The sequence below is a fragment of the Protopterus annectens genome, chromosome 12.part0 (assembly GCF_019279795.1).
Source record: "Protopterus annectens isolate FY-2018-M chromosome 12.part0, PAN1.0, whole genome shotgun sequence".
In the NCBI taxonomy this organism is placed as follows: Eukaryota; Metazoa; Chordata; order Ceratodontiformes; family Protopteridae; genus Protopterus; species Protopterus annectens.
The window spans coordinates 1,523,447,216-1,523,473,832 of record NC_056746.1 but is presented as its reverse complement, the minus strand read 5'-3'; the positions used below and the strand labels follow the sequence as shown (position 1 = coordinate 1,523,473,832).

Genomic DNA, 26,617 nt, shown 5'->3' with positions numbered 1-26,617 from the left:
GATTTTCTTTTCTTGGAACAAGGAATAATCTGGAGTAAAATCCTTGGCCTTGTTCTGAAAGAGGTACCTTTTCTATGGCTTTCATTTGTATTAAGTTGTTGATCTGCTTTAAAGCCTCTGCCCTCTGATTTGGTGGTAGGTTTGGCATTCCGTTTCTTCTTGGCAAAGTGTGGAAGTGGAACCTGTATCATTTGTCTATTATTTGCAGTGTCCATGTGTCCCTTGTAATGTAATGCCAGTTTTTTGAGAATAAAGAAAGCTTTCCGCCCAATGGTGCTTCCAATTGAGCCCTGGTCGGCGGAATCAAAGGAAAGTCATTGAGTCTGTCCAGGTGTAGTAGTAGTTGTTGCTGTTCCTGCACTACCTCTCTGGTTGGTAGGCTGCCACTGATGGCCTCAGTAGGAGCCTCTAGCTTGCCCTCTACCTCTGGGATGCCTGTTCCTGCCCCTCTGGGATCTGTCCGAGTCCGGAAAGGACCAATTCTTAGTAGGCCAGTTTCTGCTGAATCTCGGTGGTTGTACTTGCAGAAAGTCCTTAATTGTTTGCACAGATTTTGCCTTTTCTTCAAACTTCTTTAAGACCTCCTAAGCCGAGGAACCAAATAATTTTTGTTTTTCCATTGGAGCATCCAGGAGTTTAGCTTTAACATGGTCCAGTAAAGATTGTTCCTTCAGCCAGGCATGCCTACGAATAACTGCCCCAGTCATAGCTGACCTACATGAAGCTTCCAGTGCATCATAACCACACAGCAAAAAATGATTACTAACCTGCTGTGAGTTATGTACCAGATCCTGAAGGGATTTACGGTCAAGGGGTTCAGAAGAGGAAAGCTTCTTATGCAATTCATCTAACAAATACTCTTGGTACTGTATCATATGAAATTGACAATTTAATGCCCTCATGAAAAGAGTTGCAGAAGTATATACCTTCTTTCCCCATCTCTCTAAAGCTCTAGACTCCCTTTCAGAAGGTAGAGGATTTTTGGCAGTGGCAGCTGCAACCCCTTTTGGGCCCTGAGAAATAGTATCTGGGTCTGCAGAATGGGCCTTGTACAGATGTAGATGAGAATCCGGGACCCTGTAGTATCCATCAGGTTTGGCAGGTGCCGGAGGGAGAGAATCAGGGGCTGTACTAACATCATTGTAGACATCATCAATAACATTCAAAACAGGAGGTATAGCTAAGGGCCTATGCTGAGGTAAATGTAAAAAGGTCCTTAATCTCTTTCTAGAATCAGAAAATTCCTGACCCTGCCATTGAAAATGTTCTCTCATAGAGTGTAGTGTCTCACCAAAGGAAAACTCTTCAGAAGGGGAGGCCGAAGGGAAAGATTCTTCAGCATCAGAATCCTCATAGGCCGAATAAGCCTCCTCCTGGTGATCTGACAACACAGATCCATCCGTAGACTCATCTGAAGAGTGTTGGTCAGAGGGCTCAAGTCCTGGGCCTTTTGTCTGGTGGTGGTTGAGAGCCCCTGTCCGGGTGAGGCGGAGAACCTCTAATTAAAGAGATAAGATCCTCTGCAAGGCTGAGGATCTGAGAAGTAGAAGAAGGTCTCTGAGAGGTAGTCTTGGGAGGCAAAGCTTTAGCAAGTTTAGCAGCTTTAACCCTGGAAAAAGCCTTAATGGACATGGAAGCAGGGGGTCTCCAAAGAATTCCTCTGCAAACTCCGACCGACGTCTAAGAGTTCGTCGGTTGAAGGAAGCACAGGCTGAACAGGCCGAGACGTCGTGGTCTGGGCCTAAGCAAGGGAGGCAGTAAGAGTGGAAATCCTTATAAGGTATTTGTTTCCCACAAGTTAAACAATTATTTACTTTATCTGACATCGGCTGAGGCAAGAAAGAGTCCCCAATGGGGTACTTAGCTTTTTCAAAGTCTTCGGTAGCTGAATCACAGGAGCTGACCGACCGGCACTTGTGAACTGCTTCTGCTTCGGGCACCACACGGCAAGAAAGACTGAGGAAAATGGTGTCGGCTGATGCTTTTATACCCCAGACGCTCTGACGTTGGGGAAAGTGCGACATCAGCCGAGGCCAGACCCAGACCCAGACTTTGGAATCCGGCCGACCGAAGGGCTGCCTGAGGCAGGACAACCCATATGTTATGACTGCAGATGCATCCTTGAAGGACATCAGGCCATCAAAGGTGGTCTTTAACATATCTTGCGCTAAAAGTTCGGGAGGTATCTGGATAAAAGTCTAAAATAACAGGGGTACAAAGGTCCAAAAATTAGGATCATTTTTAAACATTACTCTTCTAAACTCAGAATGCTGCCTGAATAAAGGGTGTTGTGTTACCGTGCATCTTCTGAAGAATATATACTCTGAAACTGAAATGTATATTTAGTGAGATTAATCCTCATTGATTTGTCAGAAAACCATAGATTTTATGAGAAAAGGACCGAAAATCTGAGGCAAAAATCTGGACATTCTGCCATAATCTGTATAGTTGGGTGATGTGGTCTTGAATACCCCCCTCCTCTTCCTTCTCTGGTCTCAGTCCGTGCTTCTCTGGTCTCAGTCCGTGCTTCTGACCCAACCTGTCTTGGATCTGATCTGTCCAGGAGCACCTTTGCCAGAACCGACAGAGAATGAGAGAGCGTACACCCTCTGATTCACTGGGTCCAGAGAGAACTGGGACTAAAAAGGTGAGGAACAGACCTGAAAAACTATTGTCTCCAACCACTAAAGATTTTTCAGATTCGGAGAACATTTCCTTGACTTTCCTGGATACCATTTCTCTTTGACTTTGTCTTTAGGTCTCTTACACTTGTTGGCTGGAGAACAGATAGCATTGGAAGTAGAAGCTGTAGGAATGGCAGGTCCTTTTGTGGAAGGAGAAGGCCCCTGACTGAGTTTCTCCCTCCTAGTCTGGAGTGCCCTAATGACACTGCCTGTCAAGATGGGCTGCACCCAAACAATATACACACAATCTATGTGTATCCTGGGGGGATGAGGTTTGTGTCCACCTTCAGAAAGTACAGTTGTGTACACTTACCATAAATGCAGATGTTTGAGTGGATTCACTTTTGCAGTTATCACATTTGGGTTATCTGCCTGCAGGTAGCCCTCAGCCAACCTGAATACCAGAGTTTTCGGATTTCTGCATCAGATGCTGTCGCTTCTTCCTTGACGTCAGGTTGTCAGGGGAATAAAACATGCAGCCAATGCCATTACATCAGTTTTTCTTGCCCCAGATGTCAGGAGCCCCCATAATAGGAAGCAATTAAATGGTATGGTAAAACCTCCAACAAAAAGCAAATACACAAGAAAAAATAGACATCAACCATAAGGAGAGGTAGAGCCAAGAGAATTCAGGGGGCTGGAGGGAGGGTAACCAGGACTGCAACAGTGAATACAGTCAAACATCTACATTTATGGTAAGTGTACACAACTGTACTATGTTCTTCGTGTTTCACTGTTGCAGTCATCACATTTGGGTTGATTTCCAAAGCTAAGGAAGGGAGGAGGAAGCTAAAGATCATTAGGGCCAGCTATTAAGTCCTGCAAGACTGCAGTGGCAAATCCAGCTCAGGATTTAGAATAGATATGCAAGTGGTAATGCTTGGTGAAGGTATGTACAGAGCTCCAGGTAGCAGCTTCTAGGATGTCCCTGGTAGGGACCCCTCTGAGAAATGCCGCAGAGGTAGATGCAGCCCTGGTGGAATGTGATCTTATCCCCTGTGGGGTAGGTTTTCCATGGTGCTTGTCATACAGGTGAATCCACAAAAAAGCACAAACTTGTAAAACGCAAAATTCAGAAAGTCAACAGTCTCGCACACCCAAAATGGTCCTAATAATTCAATCAATTCCGGTTCAAGTTCCAAAGAGGAGTAATTGTAAATGGTAAAGTCTCCTTTAATATTGTGCAAGATTATTGGAAACTCAGTATCATTCGTGACATTCAATGGGCTTGCCATCTGTTCCAATTCCTGCCCTTTCTTCTGATTCCCACGATTCCCTAAAAAATTATTATTATTCTGAGATGGTTTTGAAGGAGCATTGTTGGCATTACTGCCACCAGCAGGCATATTTATAACTTCCTGCTGTTTATTGCGATTCCTATTGCTCCTTCTAGGGGCATTAGTATTGTCTACATCTGAGCCCACAACAGTCTGTTCAACTTCATCCTCATTATTCTCATAAACGACTTCCATAGGGTTTTGACTCTCACTTGTCTTCTCTGTGGAAATCAATTTCGGGTAGGCTTTATTATTTTGGTATGAAGCCCTATCCCGAAAGAGTTTCTTAGATTTATTAGCCTTTAATTTAGTCATAAAGGAATGGAGCAATAGGAATCGCAATAAACAGCAGGAAGTTATAAATATGCCTGCTGGTGGCAGTAATGCCAACAATGCTCCTTCAAAACCATCTCAGAATAATAATAATTTTTTAGGGAATCGTGGGAATCAGAAGAAAGGGCCGAAGGGCAGGAATTGGAACAGATGGCAAGCCCATTGAATGTCACGAATGATACTGAGTTTCCAATAATCTTGCACAATATTAAAGGAGACTTTACCATTTACAATTACTCCTCTTTGGAACTTGAACCGGAATTGATTGAATTATTAGGACCATTTTGGGTGTGCGAGACTGTTGACTTTCTGAATTTTGCGTTTTACAAGATGGTGCTTGTCATAAATTAAAATGGTTTGCTTTGAAATGGCCTTCCCCTCTGCCCCTGCAGTAAAGCTAACTAGCAGCTGCTCACATTTTCTGGTAGGCTTAGTCCTGTCCAAATAGAACCTAAGTTGTCTGTGCACATCCAGAAAGTGCAGTATTCGTTCCCCTTTGTTTTGTGGATTAGGGAAAAAAGTAGCAAATCAATGGACTGATTTAGGGCCACAGAAGACACCACCTTGGGCATAAAGGAAAGGTTAGTCCTGAGGGAAACCCTGTCCGCAAGGAAGATAATGAAAGGTTCCACTGCCATGACAGCCTGTAATTCAGACACTCTTCTTGCTGAAGTGATGGCTAGAAGGAAGGCTGTTTTCCAAGAAAGGAATTTCAACTCAGCTGTAGACACTGGTTCAAAGGGGGAAAGAGTGAGCTTTTCCAATACAAAGTTAAGGTCCCAGGCTGGAGTGGGAGGTCTCCTGGGGGGGGGGGGTCTTAGATTTTTGGCCTCCCTAAGGAATTGCTTTAGCAAGGGACAAGAGAAAAGGGGTGGCTCTGTACATTTCTGTTAAGTACTGTAGAATCTGAGGTAAGCTGGGCACCGTTGTGCCCATCCCCTGAGCCAGGCTCCAGGAACAGTATCTTTTCCACTTTTCAGCATAGGATTTTCTAGTACTAGGCCTCCTTGCCTCCAGAATGACATCCAGTACCTGCTTACTGAGGGATGCTAAGGGAGAGCTCAAGGAATTAGCCAGGCTGCAAGGTTCAGGGTTTGAAGCTGAAGGTGCAGAATCTGACCCGCCTGCTGGGACAGCAGGGAAGGGGTCTGAGTCAGGTGCCATGGTTGTAGCAGTGCCATATTGCGCAAGAGGGGGTACCAGTGCTGGCATGACCAGTCTGGTGCAATCAGTATTGTCCTTGGCTTGTCCTGTTTGATCTTTAGTAGAACCCTCGAGAGGAGAGGCAGAGGGGGAAAGGCATAAACTGAGAGGCTTTCCCAGGTAAAGGACAGGGCATCCACTTTCCAAAATTGGCTGTGGGGAGTTCTTGTGCAGAATTTGTTCAGTTGGTAGTTCTGAGGGGAGGCAAACAGGTCTATCTCGGAGTCCCCCATTTGTTCCTCAAGAGGTTGAACATTTTGGCATCTAGTTTCCATTCGTGTGGGTCCATGAGATTTCTGCTTAAGTCGTCTGCCAGTGAATTTAGTATGCCTGGCAGGAACGGAGCTCGCAGGTGTACTTGGTAGCTCAAGGCTGTGTTCCACAGAGCCATGGCTAGTCTGTAGAGAGGGTATGAGTGGGTTCCCCCTTGCTTGTTTATGTACCACATAACTGTTGTGTTGTCCGTCTTTACCAATAGTTGTTCTGGAAGAATACGGTCTTTGAAGGCGGTCAGAGCATTCTGTACAGCTAACATTTCTTTTTGATGGAGATGCAGGTGCATCTGTCGCGGGTTCCATTTGTCCTGAATGCACTGCCCTGCCATGCGAGCCCCCCATGCATAGTCTGATGCGTCTGTTAGGGTTTGGGTGGCAGGGGGTAGAGTGAAAGGGAGCCCCTTATTGTGGTAGCAGGCCTCTGCCCACCAAAGGAACTCCATCTTGATACAAGGAATAACAGAAAAGTACAGTTTTGTACCTACCATAAATGTAGATGTCCGATAGATATGCAACTGCAGTCATAACATATGGGTTTGTCCTGCCTCAGGCAGCCCTCGGTCGGCCGGATTCCAAAGTCTGGGTCCGAGGTCGGCTGATGTCGCATTTCTCTCCGACGTCAGAGCGGCAGGAGTACATAAGCATCAGCCGACGCCATCTTCTTCAGTGTTTCTTGCCCCAGATGCCAGGTGCCCTCCAAGGAAGGCTGTAATCAATTTGGAAGGCAAAAACAGGTTTCCAGACAAATAAATAAGTAATAAACAGATACACCATAACAGATATCCCCAGCTAGGATAACAGGGAGAGGAGTGGACCCAAGGAATAGAGGGGAAGGAGGGAGGGAAAACCCGACTGCAGTTGCATATCTATCGGACATCTACATTTATGGTAGGTACAAAACTGTACTATGTCCTTCAAGAATGCAACTGCAGTCATAGCATATGGGTTGAATACCATAGCTTAGCTGGGGGAGGAGGAATGCTCTAAGAAAAGGATGGTGTAGCTATTAATCCCTGCAGGACTGCCGAAGCAAAGCCTGCTCTGGATCTGGAATATAAAGGGAGGTTGTAGTGTTTGGAGAATGTATGCACGGAGCTCCATGTAGCAGCTTCTAGAATGTCTTTTGTAGGCACCCCTCTTAAGAATGCTGTAGAGGTGGCTGTAGCTCTGGTAGAGTGTGGTCTGACATTGGCTGGTACACTTTTTCCATGGAAGGAATAAAAAAATCTGATGCAATGTCCAATCCATTTTGAGATAGTCTGTTTGGAAATTGCTTTTCCTTGTACTCCAGGGGCGTAAGCTACAAAAAGCTGATCAGACTTCCTATTGGCCTTGGTTCTGTCCAGGTAGTAGCGAAGTTGTCTGTGAATGTCCAAGGTATGCAACAGTCTTTCCCCTTTGTTCTCAGGATTGGGAAAGAAAGTAGGCAGGTGAATTGCTTGATTTAAAGAAACCCTAGATACCACTTTTGGCAGAAAGCTAGGGTTGGTTCGTAAGGAGACCCTGTCTCTAGGAAAGGTTATGAACGGTGGTATTGCCATTAGGGCCTGTAATTCCGAAACCCTTCTTGCTGAGGTAATTGCCAACAGGAAAGCTGTCTTCCATGAGAGAAATTGTAAGTCCACAGAAGCTGCTGGCTCAAAGGGGGGGCAGAGTCAGTTTTTCTAGGACAAAGTTGAGGTCCCAAGCTGGTACTGGGGCCTTTCTTGGTGGCTTGATATTCTTGACTCCCCTAAGAAATTGCCTTAATAAAGGATGCGAGAACACAGGTGGATCAGTGTTGTATCTAGCTGAAATAGCTGAAGCATGTATTTTTATAGAAGAATATGAGAGTCCATTCTGTAGCATATCTGCCAAGTATTCCAGGATGAGTGGGATGTTCAATAATGATGCATCATGACCCTTGCTGGTATTCCAAATGCTGAATCTCTTCCATTTTGCTGAATAAACCTTTCTGGTGGATGGTCTGCGGGCTTCTGTTAATATCCGCTGAACTTCCTTGGAGAGAGATAGATTGAGGCTATTCATGGAATCTCCCAAGCTGTTAGCTGGAGCGTCTGAATGTTGGGATGTACTGTCTTGAAGTTGTTTTGAGTCAAAAGATGGGGCAATCGGGGAAGGGCCCATTTTTTGTTGTGGCATATGCTCCGTAGTAGTGGGTACCAGTGTTGTCTTGGCCAGTCTGGAGCTATTAGGATTCCCTTTGGCTTCTCTGCTTTGATCTTTAGTAGTACTGTGGTCATCAGTGGCAGAGGTGGGAATGCATACATTTTTAAGAAGTTCCAGTTGAATGAGAGAGCATCTGTTTTCCATGCTTGTGGATGATATGTCCTTGAACAGAACTTTTGTAGATGATGATTGAGGTGGGAGGCAAATAGGTCTACTTCTGGCCTGCCCCATGTCGAGGTGAGTCTTATGAAGATTTCTGGATGTAACCTCCACTCGTGGGGGTCTAGGAAATTCCTGCTTAGGCTGTCCGCCAGCACATTGTCTTTGCCTGGAACAAACTGGGATTGCAACTGTATGTTTAAGCTCAGTGATTTTTCCCAAAGATTCATTGTCGTCTGCAAAGGGGGTAAGAATGGGTGTCCCCCCTGCTTGTTTATGTACCACATGACAGTGGTGTTGTTTGTCCGTATTAGCAGGTGGCCTTGCTGAAGTTGTTGTCGAAAGGCCTCGATGGCATGCATTACTGCCAGCATTTCTTTTTGGTTGATATGCAGATGAGTTTCCTTTGGAGACCATTGTCCTTTAATACATCTGCCCTCCATGTGCACCCCCCATCCAAGGTCTGAGGCGTCTGTGGTCATCGTTTGTGTTATTTGAGGTTTTTTGAATGACATACCTGTGTTTGCCTGGCTTACCGAGGCCCACCATAGAAATTCCTTTTGTAGGCATGGAATGAGTGGTATGGTTGTCTCTAGGTTGTTGCTGTGTTGAGACCATAAACTTTTTAGGTACCATTGAAGCTTTCTCATGTGTAGTCTTGCTAATGGAACCAGGAGAATGCAGGATGCCATGTAACCCAGGGCCTGTAGGAATCTCCTTGCAGTCATCTGGGTGAGCTTTGCCAAACTTTTGAAATAATGAGTTAACTTCTTTTGCTTGTCTTCTGTCAGGTAAGCCATTTGAGAGTTTGTGTCTAGATTGGCTCCTAAGAAAGTTATTTGCTGGGATGGCTGCAGTCTTGACTTTTGGAAGTTGACTGTGTATCCCAGAGCTTGTAGCAATTGAATGACATAATCCAAGTTTTTTGTCAAAATCAGTTTGTCGTCCGCTTGTATGAGGCAGTCGTCCAGGTACGGGTAAATTTGGATCCCCTGGAGCCTGCAATGAGCAATTACTGAAGCCAGGCATTTTGTAAATACTCTGGGCGCAGTAGATAAGCCAAATGGCAATGCTGAGAATTGATAATGCTCTGGCCCTGCAAGAAATCTGAGGTATCTTCTGCAGCTGTGTCTGATAGGGACATGCAGGTATGCCTCCTTGAAGTCCAGAGTGATCAGCCAAGACCCCTTGCCCAGCATGGGAAGGAGTTGCTGTAAGGTCAGCATTTTGAACTTTGGTACTATGAGAAAGGTGTTTTATGCAGACAAATCCAGTATTGGTCTCCATTGAGTTTCTTTTCTTGGAACAAGGAACAGTCTTGAGTAAAACCCCTGGCCTTGTTCTTGTTGTGGAACTTTTTCTATTGCATTGATCTGAGCAAGCAGAGAAATTTGTTTGATAGCCTCTGCCCTCTGGTTTTGTGGTAGGTTTGACATGCCTTGTTTTCTTGGTAAGGTATGAAAGTGGAACCTGTAGCCTTGGTCTATAATGTCCAAAATCCATTTGTCCTTTGTCAATCTGTGCCAATTGTCTGAAAACAGAGATAATTTTCCGCCCAAGGGAGCATCTGTTTGCTCTTTGGTTAGCGGAAGTAGAGGAAAGTCATTGGGATTGTCCCTGTGGGGCAGGAGAAGCCCCTGTGTCACTTCTTTGGTTTGCTGGTTGCCATTGTCGTCCCCTGTAGGAACCTCTGTATTGTCCTCTTCCTCGGCCACGCCTGTTTTTGCCCCTTTGAAATCTTTCAGGATTAGGAAAGGACCAGTTTTTTGAAGGCCAATTCCTGCTGAATCTGGGTGGCTGAACCTGGAGGAAATCTTTGATTGACTGTCTGACTTGGCTTTTTCCTCAATGGTCTTTAATACATCTTTAGCATTAGCACCAAAAAGCTTGTTCTTTTCCAAGGGTGCATCAAGAAGTTTTGCCTTAACATGATCTGGTAGAGGTTGTTCTTTTAACCATGCATGTCTACGAATGACCGCCCCTGTCATAGCTGCCCTACATGAAGCTTCCAATGCATCATATCCACACTGAAGGAAGTGATTGCTAACTTGCTGAGAGTTATGTACAGCCTCCTGCAAAGACTTCCTATCTAAAGGTTCAGGAGAGGCCAAAGTTTTCTGTAAATCATCTAGCAGGAAATCCTGATATTGAAACATATGAAAGAGACAATTGAGAGCTCTCATAGATAAAGTAGTGGAGGTGTAAACCTTCTTTCCCCATCTCTCTAATGACCTAGCTTCCCTGTTGGAAGGCAAAGGATTTTTGGAGGTGGTAGCTGAAACCCCTTTCGGCCCCTGTGAAATAGTTTCTAAATCAACAGCATGGGCCCTAAAGAAATGAGAATGTGTTTCAGGGACTCTATAGTATCTGTCCGGCTTGGCAGGAGCAGGAGGGAGAGTATCAGGGGTAACACTGGAGTCAGAGTATAGATCATCCAAAACATCATGCACAGGAGGTATAGCTAAGGGCCTGTGTTGGGGCTTTTTAAGGAAGGTTCGAAGGCGCTTTCTGGAATCAGAATATTCCTGGCCTTGCCACTTAAAATGTTCCCTCATGGAATGCAGAACTTCCCCAAAAGAAATATCCTCAGGAGGGGAGGCCGAGGGGATGGAGTCCTCTGCATCTGAGTCCTCGTAGGTCTGGAAAGGCTCTTCTTGGCTATCGGAGTGGCCAGAGGCCTCAGAATCTTCATCTGAAGGGAGAGGGTCAGTGGGCTCAACCCTGGGCCTCCTATCAGGAGGAGGCTGTGATCCTCTCTCAGGATGGGCCTGGGAACCTCTGATCATGGAGATTAAGTCTGCTGCCATAGTCATGATTTGTGTTTCAGGAGTAGGCTGAGGTAAGGCTTTAGCAGTAAGGTGCTTGGTCTTGCTGGCTGCCTTAGCACGTGTGTAGGCCTTGATAGACATGGACATGGGAGGCCTAGCAGCTCCACGTGCAGGAGTGACCTTATCCACAGCAATGGTCTCGGGCATTTCCTCGGTTTCAGTATCCGTAGGAAAATCAATAACTGGTGTCGGTGTGGTCTCCGGAATCGGAGGTATCGGTAATGCGGTGTCTTCGGTTCGGAGCGGTGAAATAACCGCCTCAGAGGGAACCGGGGCACTCGCGGTAGGTTTAGGCGTGGTGTCGGTGGAAGATGCGGGCAGAGGATGTCGGTCCCGGTCTTTTCATTTTTTAGGAGTCTGCGATGTCGGTAATTCCGACGGCATCATGTAATCGAATTTTTCGCCGAAAAAGTCTTCAGCGAACTCCGCCCGGCGCCTGAGAGTGCGCTTATTGAAGCGAGCACAGGCGGCACAGGCCGAGACGTCGTGGTCTGGGCCAAGGCAAGGAAGGCAGTAAGAATGGAAATCCTTATGAGGTATTGGTTTACCACAAGACAAACAGTAATTAACTTTTTCAGTAATTTCTGACATCGGCTGAGGCAAGAAAAGGTCCCCAATGGGGTACTTAGCTTTTTTGATGACTTTGGATCGAAGAATACAGGAGCTGACCGACCGGCACTTGCGAACTGCTTCTGCTTCGGGCACCGCGCGGCAAGAAAGACTGGAGAAGATGGCGTCGGCTGATACTTATGTACTCCTGCCGCTCTGACGTCGGAGAGAAATGCGACATCAGCCGACGTCGGACCCAGACTTTGGAATCCGGCCGACCGAGGGCTGCCTGAGGCAGGACAACCCATATGTTATGACTGCAGTTGCATTCTTGAAGGACATTCATTGTTTCCAGGTCCTGAGAATGTTGACACCATAGTTCTTTTAGATATCATTGGAATTTCCTCATATGCAGCCTTGCATAAGGAATTAGTAAAATGCAAGAGGCCATGAACCCCAGGGCTTGCAGTATTTTCCTTGCAGATAGCTGGGGTTTTGTGGCCAACAGTTTGAAGTAGGTTGCCAAGTAAACTTGTTTCTCTGGAGTGAGGAATGCCATCTGGGAAGTTGTGTTCAAGCATGCTCCTAGGAATACAATCTGTTGGCAGGGTACTAGGTGAGATTTCTTTTCATTGATGGTGTACCCCAGTGAGGTTAGAAGTTTCTTTACGAATGCCAAGTATTGTAACAGCAAGTCCTGGCTTTCTGCCTGAATCAGACAATCGTCCAAATATGGGTAAATCTGAATATTTCTCTGCTTGCAAAATGCAATGGCTGGAGCTAGGCACTTTGCGAATACCCTGGGCGCAGTAGATAAGCCAAAGGGAAGTGCAGAGAACTGATAGTGCATGGAGCCTGCCCTGAAGGGTAGGTATTTCCTGCAAGATTCCCTTACTGGGATGTGCAGGTAAGCTTCCTTTAAGTCTAGGTTTGACAGCTAGGCATCCTTGGCTAGCATGGGAAGAAGCTGTTGCAGAGTTAGCATTCTGAAGTTTGGAACTACCAGAAAGGTGTTGAGAACAGAGAGGTCCAGGATGGGACACCAGAAGTTGTCTTTTCTGGGTACCAGAAAAAGTCTTGAATAAAAGCCTTGTCCCCTTTGTTCTGCTGGGACAGGCTGACTATCCCTGATATTGAGGAGAGAGAGAACCTGCTGTTGGGCCTCCACCCATTGATATGGGGGTAGGTCTGACCAACCATTTGGTGTTGGTAGGGTGTGGAAGTGGAATCTGTATCCTTGGGAAACTATGTTCAAAACCCAATTGTCCTGGGTAATGAGTTCCCAGTTTTTTGCATGCAGGACGAGCTTTCCTCCTAAGGGAGCAGGTAGTAGAGCAGGGCTTGGAAGGGTTAAGTTTAAGTCATTGTGCCATTTTTCCATAGGGGGGTGGGTTACTACTCCCTGCTTTGGAAGTGGGAGCTCCCCACTGTTTAGGTTTGTGCGAAGCCCGAGACTGTTGCCTAGGTGGTCTGCTGTTCTTGGGTTTGGAGTGAAAAGGCCTAGAAGGGACTGGAAAGGACCAGTTCCTAGAAAACCAATGCCTACTGAAACTGGGAGGCTGTATTTGTAGGAAATCTTTAACAGTTTGCATAGATTTAGCTTTTTCCTCCATCCTTTTGGGGACTTCTTATGCTTTGTTGCCAAAAAGGCGGTCTTGGTTTAAGGGAGCATCCAGTAATTTAGCTTTTACATGATCTGGAAAGTTTTGTTCCTTAAGCCAAGCATGCCTTCTAAGTACAGATCCAGTGACAGCAGCCCTGCAAGATGCTTCTAAAATGTCAAAACCACATTGCAAAGTATGTTTACCAACTTGTTCTACAGAATGCATTAAATCCTGGAAAATGAACATTTCAGGAGTTGGCCGACCAGCACTTGCGAACTGCTTCTGCTTCGGGCGCCACACGGCAAGAAAGACTGGTGTAATGGCATCGGCTGCATGTTTTATACCCCTGACGACCTAAAGTCAAGGAAGAAGCGATAGCATCAGACACAGAAATCTGAAGACTCTGGTATTCAGGCTGGCTGAGGGCTACCTGCAGGCAGATAACCCAAATGTGATGACTGGAACAGTGAAACATTAAGAACATCAATTTTTAAACCCTTGGCTGTCAGACATATTTTCCTTCAAGACCATCACTACTATATATATATATATATATATATATATATATATATATACAATTTGCTAACACGCATCCTCTAAGTATGTAACTAACAGTGAAACAGAAAACACACACACTACACTAATATCCATACAACTCTATAGTAAGGTCTTATGATAAACACAGACTAATTCAACAACTCTATCACCTAGCAACCTAACACTCCTGTCTATTCTATCAAAAAATCTAACTCAATCTGTAATTCTAAGAAACTGGAGGGAGAAATCTCTTGGTAATGGGAAGAGTATTCAATTATAGTAAATATCACACAAAGGATACTAGTATGAAGAGCACTCTTAGACATGACCGAAGTCTTCAGGTGGCGAATGAGATCTAAGGTACAAAGGTGGGGAGGAGGAATTATGTGTATGGGAAGAGTCAGATCCCTGGAACAGAGAAGCTTCTGAGTCTGTGCCAAGGTTGGATCGGATTAGATCCAACAGTCCACAGTTGAACTGGACAAATATAGCTTAACTAAAGCTATAGTTGTTCGCTCAGGTTTGGGAAGTTACATAAAAAATTAAAAGATTGAAGAACTTTATACATTTTACCTGCCTTTTTAGAGGCAGCAGGCTGACTATCAGGAAAAATGCAGGCAGTAACACATATATTCTCCAGGGCAGACGGAACTGGAGGAATGGGTGAATGTTCAGGAAATTCCTTCTGTAACAGCTCTCAGTATCTTCTGACGGACTTTAGAAACCTCAGTATTCGCCCACTGAAAACACTAGTACATTCCAAAAACAAACAGTCTCAGAGAAACAGAAACTCCCTACACAGAATCAGAAACTAAGCTCTCCTCCATCTCAATCAAAAAGCGGAGGAGAAAACCTTGTTATCTATCCCTTAATCTTCATCATCATGTCCAGATTCAGAATCTTGAAATCTCTTCAGGAAAAGAGGCATCCTTTTTTTTTTTCTGCAACAAAAACTACTTAATACGAAGGATCAATAACCTGAGTGAAACCCTAAGACCTAGTAAATTACTCCTGTGTAAGGAAATTTGAGAAGGAGTAGATATGTGTTCAGTTCTCTGTTCCTTTTTAACAGGAAAAATAGGGCCAACATTGTTATTAATGGCAACAGCTTCCCCAGGTATCAGCACAACATACAACAGGGAAGATTTCCCCTGTCCATCTCCCAGGGCCAACAAGACCGGCGCTCCCTTGCTCACTGAGTGGCAACCCAATAGCTGCAGAGAATGTGGCTAACCACTGGTTCATACAGTCTGTAGGTGCTACACCAGAGAGATCCAGGGTAATACAGGAGTGGTCTGAAGTACAACTAATTGAGAACTGACCACAGCACTGTGGCTGAAGTAAACTGCTAGTCTGCTGTGGCAAAAAAGGCTGCTTAATTTTTTCTTTTTGTGGCTGGAAGAAGGATCAACCTTGGGACCGACAGTCTGTTCCATTCAAGCCAAAAGTGGTGCCTCTTTCCAGGGGAAAGCAAGCAGCAAAAGCTTGTAAAACTTAAGTCTTTAAAAGTCACTTGATTTATGTAAAACACAGTATAAAAATCACTTTAAAACACTCCCAAAGAGTAAAATAAACCCAATTTTTCCACAGAAAAAAATGTTTTTCAATTACTTTAAACAACTTTTAAATCTACAGGAAAAGTGCTCCATATCAAATACAATACAGTCTCATGTCAGTCCATTAAAACACAAGCTAACTTCCATGAGCAGGAAAGTGTGTTACTAAACAAACATTTGTTTGAAATCCAAGCCCCCCCACAAAGGGAACAACTCTGCCCAGGAAAGGTAAAACACAAGCCAAACGTCAATCCTTGAAAGCCTCAGGGGGACCATACTCTTCAGAAAGCTCTGAAGGGCTTGGTACCCAAACCTGTCTTTTAATCAGCTCAGCTTAAGCTGACTGACGATTTGGGTTCAAGGAAGGTGCCCTGAACCTTTAGAAGCTGGCCAGCTGTTTCCTAAGGCTACTGCAGCAGTGATCAATATGATGAACATCTGTGAATCATGCAAAGTATTCTTTGCGTAACCATTTTTCAGATTTTACATCAACCTGCATTTCCTGGAGTGCTAACAAATCTGACCGTTTGCTTCTCACAAAGACCTCTCATGGATTACTGTGGAATTTACCAAAAGGAGGCACCACGTAGACCTCTTCATGTGTAGCTGTACTAATGTTTTTAATTTCATCCACATATATTTAATCTACTCATTATTCTGCAGTATTGGTGGAAAAAAATGCAAATTCCAGAGAACAAAATGAGTACATTTACAAAATGCACTGACCTGGTTGGGTAGTCTGTTGCACTGAGATTGATGAAGAAGTCCCACTTCCACTCTGTCATTCCTAGGAGATCGGTCATGCTACGAAGGTACATCTTAAGAAGACTTGCACCACCCCAAATTGTCACCATTCTCCATGGCATTACCCGGACATTGGAATAGTTTTGAGTTAGCTGTACTACCTCCCTGTGTAGATAGTTTGAACGCTGTGAAGAAAAGTACAAAGAGATTAAGTATACAGTAACACTACCTCTGTAATGAATAGCTTGAAAATACAGGACACACTGATTAGCTCTAATTAACATGCACCTCTCCTCTACCTCCAGTGACTTAACTGTTTGCACCTTTGCATATGAAGCAGGTCTGAATATGGTGGGATGAGTGGAGCTATTACAGCCGTACAAATCGAATTTTAGCAATAGAAAGGAAAATGGAGAGTACATGTTCACCTTTGTGAGTTCTACAGAGATATTAGCATACATCAAAATCAAGTCCAATTTTTTTTTCACATAGGCAGACACTAACAATACAGAGCACCTGATCTGAAAGTAAACAAATACAAGTCATTCATCTGATCAAACAATGGTTAGAATGCGCACATTTATTTTTTAAGTTGGCTATCTGCATGAAATGGATATGATGCCATAGAGTTCATCTTAAGGAACGTTTTTAGTGATTATGTGAACTTGCTGCTAAATTCTAAGTCCCCCCACACTACATATGCATGGACAGTTACCTATAAACAGGTCTGAAAATGTAAAGCCTCAGAGTAGGTTTCATCTCTCAACAAAACAATCTATCACAAGGTGACAGGGAAGCATAACTTGTACACTTACCACCTAAAAGTGGAAGACTGGTTACAAAGTGGTCAAGGTCTAAACACATCCAAAAGCCCATGACCATCTAGTACTTAAATCTTACTAAAAGCTGCACATGAAAGAAAAAAAGTTAAATATCCTTTGCAGAGACCCAGGGAAAGAGAAAAATTTCACATGTTCAAGACTTATTGGACATCAAAGAGCTTGAAAGCCTGACACAATTTTCTTCCTACACACAATATAAATAATTGGAAATATACAATATACACACACACACATAAAATTATATAGTATATTTTGTGTAGCTAAAACATTAATAGATCAGAAGTCAATAAAAGATGAAAGCATTTATCTACTTGAAAATAAAGCTTTTTTTGATGACAGCAGTTGGATCCAGTGTGTTAATCTGGCTGTAGTAAGGGTTCCATTGTTTTAGTGCTGGAAGTAAAAAGAAATCGCAGGAAGATACTACTTTGGACCACGTCTCCATGCTTTTGTACATGACCCAAGGCAGCAAATCAGATAACCTACCTCATTGTTTATTATACAGACATATGTCTGTAACTCTCAAATAACTTGGTCACAAAGACCACAACTTATGATGAAGCCCAAGAACACTTTGGTGTTAAGTGTGGAGAATTGTTATGTACTTGTTGAAATTCAATAAGCACATAAGCTAGAAACTGACCTGCTTCCCAACAACTTCCCTGCTTTTTGTCCTGTTCTCCATTCCTACCACCCTAATATATTACTTTAATCTAATGAACATCTTCTCAGTATATATAATCCCCACATATCCTCTAGATAAAGCCTCTACTCATGCTCAGTTACTAAAAAATGGAATTCTGTCCCTCTGCAAGTTAGATCTACCTCTAACACCTACCAAAAGACCACCTAAATAAGATTTGGTGCTGCTCCTGCACTTTCCCAGGCTGAAGTGGTCCCTCCCTCCCTTCTCTTGGACAAAAGACAAATATAACTCTGCCTAGGCTATGTTATCTAGGTCACCTCTGTTCCAAAGGTGTATGCTGTGTATAATATCATCTATACAAACTATAACTATGAATGTTTTTATTATGCAAAATGTTCTTTTTGTCAATTTATCTATCTCCAAATATTTGTACTCTGTATATACAACTTTACACTGATAAACTGAAATTGTGAGTTTTTACTTAGTCAATATGCTGTTCTTCTGTACCAAGTTTTGTAACAACTTTGTTACTTAACTGTAAATATCTTATGTAAATGCAGTTCTTCTCCCCAGGTCTCCACTGAAAATGGGGCATTATCTCAGTAAGACCTTCCTGATAAACATGTCAAATTAATGTGTGTGTCTCTCTCTCTATAAACACACACATGTAGGGCAGCAGGTCAAATGACCACAATGTCAATGCCCAGAACATTATGTACTTCCTTGGAAACTAACAGCGACATGTTCTGCAAATGCTCCGGAGATTACAGCTAGTCAGATATATGAATCTGCAACTGCCTGTGTCTGTGGAAGGTCCTCCCTTATGCAGGGGCCAACTGCAGCTGTTATCCATTTGCTTGGTACAAAACCTGCAAGGAACCTGAGGCTGAACAGTGTTGTTAGGAAGGGGGCTAAATTGTTCATCATTCTATTTAAGATTCAATCAGGGATATTTTCAAGACCCATCAATGTAGTACTTTTATCTTTTGATAGCATTTTTAGGACCTGGACTTCTGTGATAGCTGGAAGCAAGTCAGTTTCAGGTACATGATGTCGGCTAGACGGAGGTTACACAGAAGTAAAATTTAAGGTGAATTTGATTGCCCAGTAGATTCACTAAGTCTTCAGCTTCAGTACAGATAACATTCACAATTAGCTCAGAGTATTGCTGCATTGTGCTTCTAAGATTATTAACATAACTAAAAAGGTCTTGTGAATGTATTTGGCTTGAGTGGCTATTTTAGCCTCAAATATGGCTTTGGGGGATTTTATTAGGCTCCTGAGTTACTTGTTTATTTCAATGGCAGGGGTCTATCATTCTGGGAATTACTCTTCTTATGTTTGGCAAAATTTCTTTTCCTTTTACTGTAAAACTTGATGTGCTTCCAGCCTGGGAGGTTGTATCTGGCATTTGCCCTGCACTTTTTTCTACAGGGTACGGCTGCATCTATGTAGCTGTTTACATGCTGGTATAGTGTGGTGGTATACGTTTCTGCCTTTTCAGCGGAGTTAACTGGGTTTAGTGAGGATATGAAGCTTGCCAATGTATCACTTAGGAGCAAGTAGTTTAAGAGAAATTTCTATAGCTATTTTGGGTGGAAAGGGTTTCTGGTTTCAACTTTACTTCAAAGGAGACTGCTTTATGGTTAGACCTAACAAGTGATGAAGATGGGATGGTGCACAATGCCCCCATATTAGTACAGATAAGATCCAAATGTTGTTTCTCCTAGTGGGTACTGTGACTAAATGTTCCAAGGCATCTTTACTGATAAAAAGTCCAGGAACTTCTGTGCTCATGCACTAGTGATGATGAAGGTTTCAGAGTTTATAGATGGATAGTTTAGATCACCTAGGAAAATGGCAAAAAAAGTTTTAATACTGAGCGATTCCAGTTCATATAGATAGGCATGGTGGCCTTTCAGTGTCATAGAGGGAGTTCTACAGCTAGCTAATATATGGTATGGGACCTTATTGATGGTTATATTTTGACACGAAAAAGCTCTAGGGCATCGTGCCACTAACAGCCATGATGTAAGTTTATTCTAGACTAAGACTGCGATACCAGCAACTTTTCCCCCTATGCAGTAGGTGGTCTAAATGTGTGGAAGGCATTACAGCCCAGCATAGCTGAAATGCTCTCAGTGGTTTTAAACCATGCGTCAGTCACTACATAACACTGATCAGTGACACCTTCACATTTTCCTTTGCTTGATTCATTATGTTGGTAGGTTTATCAGGCTGGGATTGTCTAAAAAGACACTATGGTGTTTAACAATGTCTACCAATAACTGAAACCCTAGAAGGGACAAATGCAGGCCATCCCTGGTGAAGCAGCATGGTCTGTTGATCATATCCTTCCAGGATGACAAATACTGGACGCCCTTCAAATGAGACCAAAAAAACAAAGCCAATTATTAAAGTAAAGTATTTTTTGCTCACACTGCGGCATCATCCTTGGAGAAGATAGAATGCTGCTCAATGCTAGGCTCATAACTGCCTGGGCCACAGTCTAAGACCTCCATTATGCCTGTCTTCATACAGACCAGTGAGATACACCTCAATTCACTGACACCTGCATGCATTATGACAGAGTTATACTGGTACTTGTTCTTCAAGGTCTTACAATGGAGTCACCTATAACAAGAATGTTGCGTTGGGTAGATGCATGCCTTATGGGATTTTGAGACTCCCTGTGCCATCAGAGGAGATAGGCTTAGCCTGCTGAGTGTGACTTATGCCTATGCTGCATTTTGAAAGATTTTTGAGGTTTAGGCATGGTAATCTTTAGAAACGCAGCATATGATGGATTATGTGTACTGTGATGGCCTTGGTAAAGTATGTAGTGTACTGATGACGATTTTGGTGTTCAAGTTTACGATGTGAGATTTTTGCCTCGAAAGACATTACATATGTACATCTCTCACACACTGCATTATGCTGTTTGAGTAATAGATTTTCTTCAGATAGCACAAGACAATTCTTACACTATCTCAAGATAACCATCTCAATGAGGCTGGCTACAGAAGTTGTGGATATGTAGTGGTACGTGGTTTTGACAGAATGACTAACTGCTTGGAGTTTGGTTTCTTAAGAATAATCTTTGGGTGTACTTGCTAATAAGGTGTAGGGAAATGCCTAGTCACCTGGTTAGGGATATACTGCAGCTTAAGCTGCGTGTTTACTTGCACTTGGCATGAGTTATTTCAGCTCAAATCTGGATTTCAAAAGTTGTATAGCTATTCATAAATAAATACTAGGCTAGATGCCTTTGTTGGCTATCTTAAGCCTAGCCAATTTCCCCTCAATGGTGAGAATTAAAGACTGAATCTTTTGTCTGTGAGGTAAACACCTTAACTGTTATGCCAACCCCAACCCCTTAAATAGATAAACCAAATGTGACATGTTTTTTCAAAACTGTCTCTCTTCAGTATGCTTTTTATGGGAGCTTTCTCTTCAAGAGAAAGCTATGATCTCACAAACCATAAACTTGGTATAAAAGCTCCAGTCTCCAAAGATGACCTGCTTATGTTCATAAGGAAATACTAAGCAATCTGCCGACTATTACGTGGTCAGCCCATAACAAAATAGTGACCAAAGGTGATAATCAAACCCTATACCTTGTGATTGTGAGGTAAACACCTTAGCCATTATGCCAACCCCAACCCCATTTTGCAGGCTGCTTACAAAGAAAAAAAGCTCTTGAGTAGACAACCCATTATACAGCTAGTCCAAAAGCAATGAATGCAGCTCAGTGAAGCTATTTTCCCCTTCCTCTTTTGATGAAAAGCATGTTTCTCACATTTCAGGGTTTTCTACGCTTACCAGAGTCTTTAATAAAAAACTCTGGGTGGGTGCAGCTCTGTGCAGGTTATAGCAGATGAATTTGAGAAGGATCCAAACAGATGAAGCCAATAATGGAACTGTGATTTCTGAACATGTAGCAAATCAGTTTACTTAGTCTTAAGACTCTGAGCTATGGGTCAGTGACCCCAGGCATATCAGAATTTCAGAAACTTTAGCTTTTACAACAAGGCAGGGAAAAACTGTAAGTAGCGTACAAGTAAGAAGCAGCAGGTGAGAAGTACTTAATGCATCAGTGGGAAATGGAAGGGCCTGTAACAATGTAGCAGATAAGAATGGGGGAAAAACAGCAACAGATATAACAAACAGAAGGCAGAGGAATTAAAATTTAAGTAGGCAAATGATAAGTAGAATATAAAACTCTTAGCAGAAAAAATGTTACTTAAACAGCTGTAGAAGCACATGATCACAGATCCTGCAGCAAAAATGACAATACTGCCACTACTGCAAGCCAAACTACAGTCTAAGGTACCAGACTAGGCAGAGAGTTACCTGTAACACTGATTATGGAAAAAAAACATTAAATAACTAAATGAGGTTCAGATCTCACATTATTTCACAATTCTTCCACAACTGTGAATGAAACTGAAAGACCCAAGTCCCAGATCACCTTTAAATACAAACAACTGCCAACTAACAATAAAAAGAACTTGTGTACTTAGCATAACATTCCATCTGTGTTGTTCATTTTCATTCTTCCTCAACCTGTGGGTTCAGATACGAACCTCTGATCCAACTCAGCCGCTTTTTTATAGCTTAAGAATTGGACTCTCAAGCTCCTCCCCTACCCATTATGCCCCTGTCCTCCAAGTTACCTCAGATCAAATTTGATGCAGCTATATAAGGAAATACATAAAATTACAGAAAGAGAACTATCCTAAGATAGTGATCAGATAGAGCAAGGAGCAGCCAAAAGCAGCCCTACCTCTAGATACAATATTTGATATGTAATGTGTGACAAAAGTATGGGAGTTAGACCAAGTAGCAGCTGCAGAAATGTCCTCTATTGGAATTCTGGACCAGAAGGTTTGAGATGTAGACATAGGTCTAGTAGAATGAGTTTTAACATGACTAGGTAAAAGCATTCCTTTAGTAGAATACACACAAGAAATGCAGTCTGTGATCCATTTAGACAAAGTAGGTCTGAATACTGGCCTTCCTTTTCTAACACTAGAGGAGACAAAAAGTTGATCAGTTTTTCTGAAAGATTTTGTTCTCTAAATAAAAATGCAACAGTCTATGTTTAGAAAGGGAAGTGTATTCACCCCTGTTCTGAAAATTGGGGAAGAAAACTGACAAGTTAATGACTTGACTGATAGATATTATTTTCAGAGGTAACTTTAGTCAAAAAGGAAGGATTAGTACACAAGATCACTACCTTTATGAAAAATCAAGTAGGGAGGTTTGACTGATGGAAGCTTGTAACTCAGACATAAAAGTCAACGTGATGGCTACTAAAAAGGCAGTTTTCCAGGACAGAAATTTCAAGTCTGTCTTGGCTGAAGGTTCGAAAGGAGGTCGGACAAAAGCTTGTAACATCAAGGTCAAGTCCCAAGGAGGAGTGGGGTCCTTTACAGGTGGTCTGAGTAAAAAGGTACACCTGAGAAAGGTCTTCCACAGTTTAGATGATGCCAGAGAAGATGAATTGTCCCCATTGTGATATGAGATGGTTGTCAGTTGCACCTTAATAGTAGAAAAACCTGCTCCACTTTGGAAAATTGGAGGAAGAAAATCCAAAACTGCAGGAATAGGAACTGTAAAAGGAGCAAAATGTTTCTGATCATCCCATATCAAAAATCTCTTCCATTTACCATTATAAGTCTTTCTAGTAGAGGCTTTATGAGAGGATATTAGAATCTTTTGAACCAGTAAATAAAGCCTGGTATCTCTAGCCATCATTGGAATTGGAAAAAACATGCGGTCAATTTCAATCCTGGGAGATCCGGGTGAATCTGTCCTGATGGGTGGGACACGATCTGGATGTGGTTCCAGCGTACACGGAGGGCGTACTAAGTGAAACCAAAGGAAGGGAAACCAAATCTGTCGAGGCAAGAAGGGAGCAATGAGGCTCACGTTGTTCTTCAACCTCTGAATTTTCTGAAGAAATTTGGATACAAGTGGTAGGGGAGGGTAGGTATAAAGAAGACTAGAGGGCCAAACCTATACTACAGCATCTCGGTGTGACTTTCCCTAAGTAGGGATCAGGGCAAAGAACCTGTTGCACTTGTAGTTGAGGGGCCAAAGCAAAGAGATTGCAGCAAGGTTGACCCCACTTGTGGAAGATCGTGTTTGCCACTAACTGATTTAGAGACCACTCGTGAGGCATCAGAATAACTCTGCTGATGCTGTCTGCCAGAATGTTAGATTTCCCTAGAATGTGAGTTGCAATCAGGAAGCAGTCGGAAGAGGACACCCACTGCCAAACCCTCAGTGCTTTGACATAAGGGATAAGATCTGGTTCCTCCCGGTTTGTTGATGTACCATACTACTGACATACTGTCAGTTTATTGCAACAGTTCCTAAAGGTAGAAGGCTATGAAATGCTTGAAATGATAGAAGCATCACTCTCATCTCTAGGACACTGACATGCAAATTGGTCTTGTGTCGACCATGTGCCTTGGAACATGCAACACAAGTAATCCCCCCCCCCCACCCCAGTTGGGAAGCGTCTGTGGTCAAAGTAGCATTGGCAGATGGAAGAACAAAGGGTAGGCCTTGCTTGAGTGAAGCCACCACAGCAGTGAGTCTTTGCACACTCAGGACAACCTGACAGGGTGAGTCAGTGGTTTTGGACTGGCAATGTCCACTGAAGTACTTATGTGTACGCCAGCTGTTGGAATCAAGGTTATCGTGGCAGCCATCCAACCTAATACTCTGAGGACTAGGCTTGCTGGGGGTACTGTAATGGCTAGAATCTGTTTTGTGATCTTAAAGTGCAAATCCTGTCTGGAATCAGGTAGGCTAGGCAATTGGCTGTGTCTAGATGAGCTCCTATAAAGTCTATCAACTATTCGGGTTGTAGCTGAGATTTTTGCATGTTGATTGTGATGCCCAAGGTAGGGGCTAACTGTAACAGATAGTCCCTGCCTTGTAACAGTAAATGCCTGGTTGGTGCAGTCAGGAGCCAGTCATCTACATAAGGAAACGCTCTGAATCCATGCAGGTCTCAAGTGAGCTGCTACAACCCCCATACATTTATAGGTTCATAGGTAGGTACTAGACTATCTGCCCGAAGGCATTTATAAGCCTAGCCAGAATATGTTGGCTTTCGCCGCCCCCTTAGATTAGTTCCCTGTGCCTCTGTCCAGCAGAGCCACTGAAGTGGTTCCCGGGGTAAACTTTCTGTTTCCCATCCACTTGTCAAGGTTTCGCTTGAAGAGTGTTAGCGAGCAGCTCTGCCTAATGTAGATTGGAATCTTGTTCTAAAGAATGTAACTGGCATGCTCTAAAGTACCTCAGTCTAGATGACGCAGTTGAATTTTTTAATACTACCTTCCTGAACATCCTTAATTACCATGCCCCCATAAGATTTTCCAGAACCAAAGCACAACCCTCCCCATGGCTACAGAAAACCACTAAGTCAGAAATGAAAAACAGGGATAAAGCCTGGGGGCACTGGCGCAAATCCAAAACCCCCGCAGCTAGACAGAAATTCCTAGAACTACGCAATAGAGTCAAAAAGCTAATAAAACGGGATAAATTCCAATACTACCAGTCTGCCCTAGACTCCTCACAACACAGCCCCAAACAATTCTGGTCCTCCATAAACTCCATCCTCCACCCAGGTAAAGTCAGTACCCCTCCTCCTAACATCCCTCACTCCTCAGAAAATATTGCTACCTCATTCAACACACACTTCACCCAAACCATACTATCACTAGCTAAACAACACAACCCCCCTTCCCTCCAACCCACACCTTCAACTAGTAATCTCCCCACTGCCTTCTCTTTTTCTCCTGTACCTACCTCCAACATAAAAAACTCTTAACTAAACTTAAACCCATCAAATTAGCAGCAGACAACCTCCCAAGTGAATACCTACAAATCGCAGCTGATGCTCTGGCCTACCCAGTATCCATCTTGATTAACCGATCTCTGTCAGAAAGTTACGTTCCCACATTGTGGAAAGTCTCACATATAATTCCCCTCCACAAAGGCGGACCCCCTGCAGAACTAACCAATTACCGCCCCATAGCTATTCTCTCTCCACTCTCCAAAATACTAGAGAGATGCATACACTCTCAGGTCTCACACTACCTCCTTACTAACAACCTCCTTTCCAGTACTCAGTATGGTTTCCGACCAAACCATAGCACCACCACTGCCTTACTCTCCTTTACTAACACTATCCTTCAGCATAAAAACAATGGCTATCTCTCCTCTGCTACTTTCCTAGACTATCTAAAGCATTTGACATGGTCCCACACAAACAACTTATCTCTGTCCTCAATAACCTATCCTTCTCACAATCAGTCACCAACTGGTTTCAGAGTTACCTGTCTGACCGCCAACAATCCGTTGTATGGCAGAATGACATATCTCCCCAACTACCTGTCTCTATAGGGGTTCCTCAAGGATCCATCCTTGGACCCCTACTTTTCTCTGTTTACACCAATAATCTATCCTCTGCCACCAAGCATGGCACACTCATCCAATACGCAGATGACTCAACCATCATCTGCTCAGCCCAGTCCCTACCCAAACTCCAAAAAGTCACACAGGAAGCCTTTTCCTCTGTTGAAACATGGTTATCTGATGCCCAATTAATACTCAACCCAAACAAAACTAAACTACTCCTCTTCCAACCCACCAAACATACTCAAAACAACTCTCACTATATACCCAACTGAACACACCAAATTGCTAGGAGTGGAAATAGACAAACTAAAATTTGACATTCACATATCCATGACCATAAAAAAAGTCCACAAAAAACTAGGAGCATTATACAGAAATAAACAATTTCTCACCAAAGCAGCAAAGATTTCAATAGCAAATTCCCACCTTATCTCCACCCTACTTTATGCCTCTCCAGTATATACCAACCTAAGGCAATGTGATCTAAACAAGCTAGAGACCTGCTACAACAAAATCGCCAAATTCGCCACAGGGGCATCCTACCGTAGTCACCACAGTCTCTCACTTGCTGAACTGGGCTGGCTTGAACTCCCTCACCTCCTTCAGTGGTATCAACTCTCACTCGCCCACAAACTAGTAAACCATCCACTAAATGTCCCACCCCTCCAGAATCTACTCCAACCCTATCGCACCACCAGACCACTAAGACCCAGCAACAAAAATCACTTGCAGATCACTAAAGCCAATAACTCTGCTGGTGAAGCACTATTCT

The 26,617-nt window shown here is 43.3% G+C and overlaps 1 protein-coding gene across 2 annotated transcripts in view; it reads right to left on the bottom strand.

Moving 5' to 3' along the window:
• XYLT2 (xylosyltransferase 2) overlaps positions 1–26,617 on the bottom strand; it is a 1,085,626-nt gene that overhangs the window by 943,069 nt on the left and 115,940 nt on the right. For both annotated transcript variants that reach the window (XM_044090487.1, XM_044090488.1), the window contains exon 4: positions 15,901–16,103. In XM_044090487.1, coding sequence (XP_043946422.1) covers positions 15,901–16,103 — 203 coding nt within the window. The remainder of the gene's footprint in view (positions 1–15,900; positions 16,104–26,617) is intronic.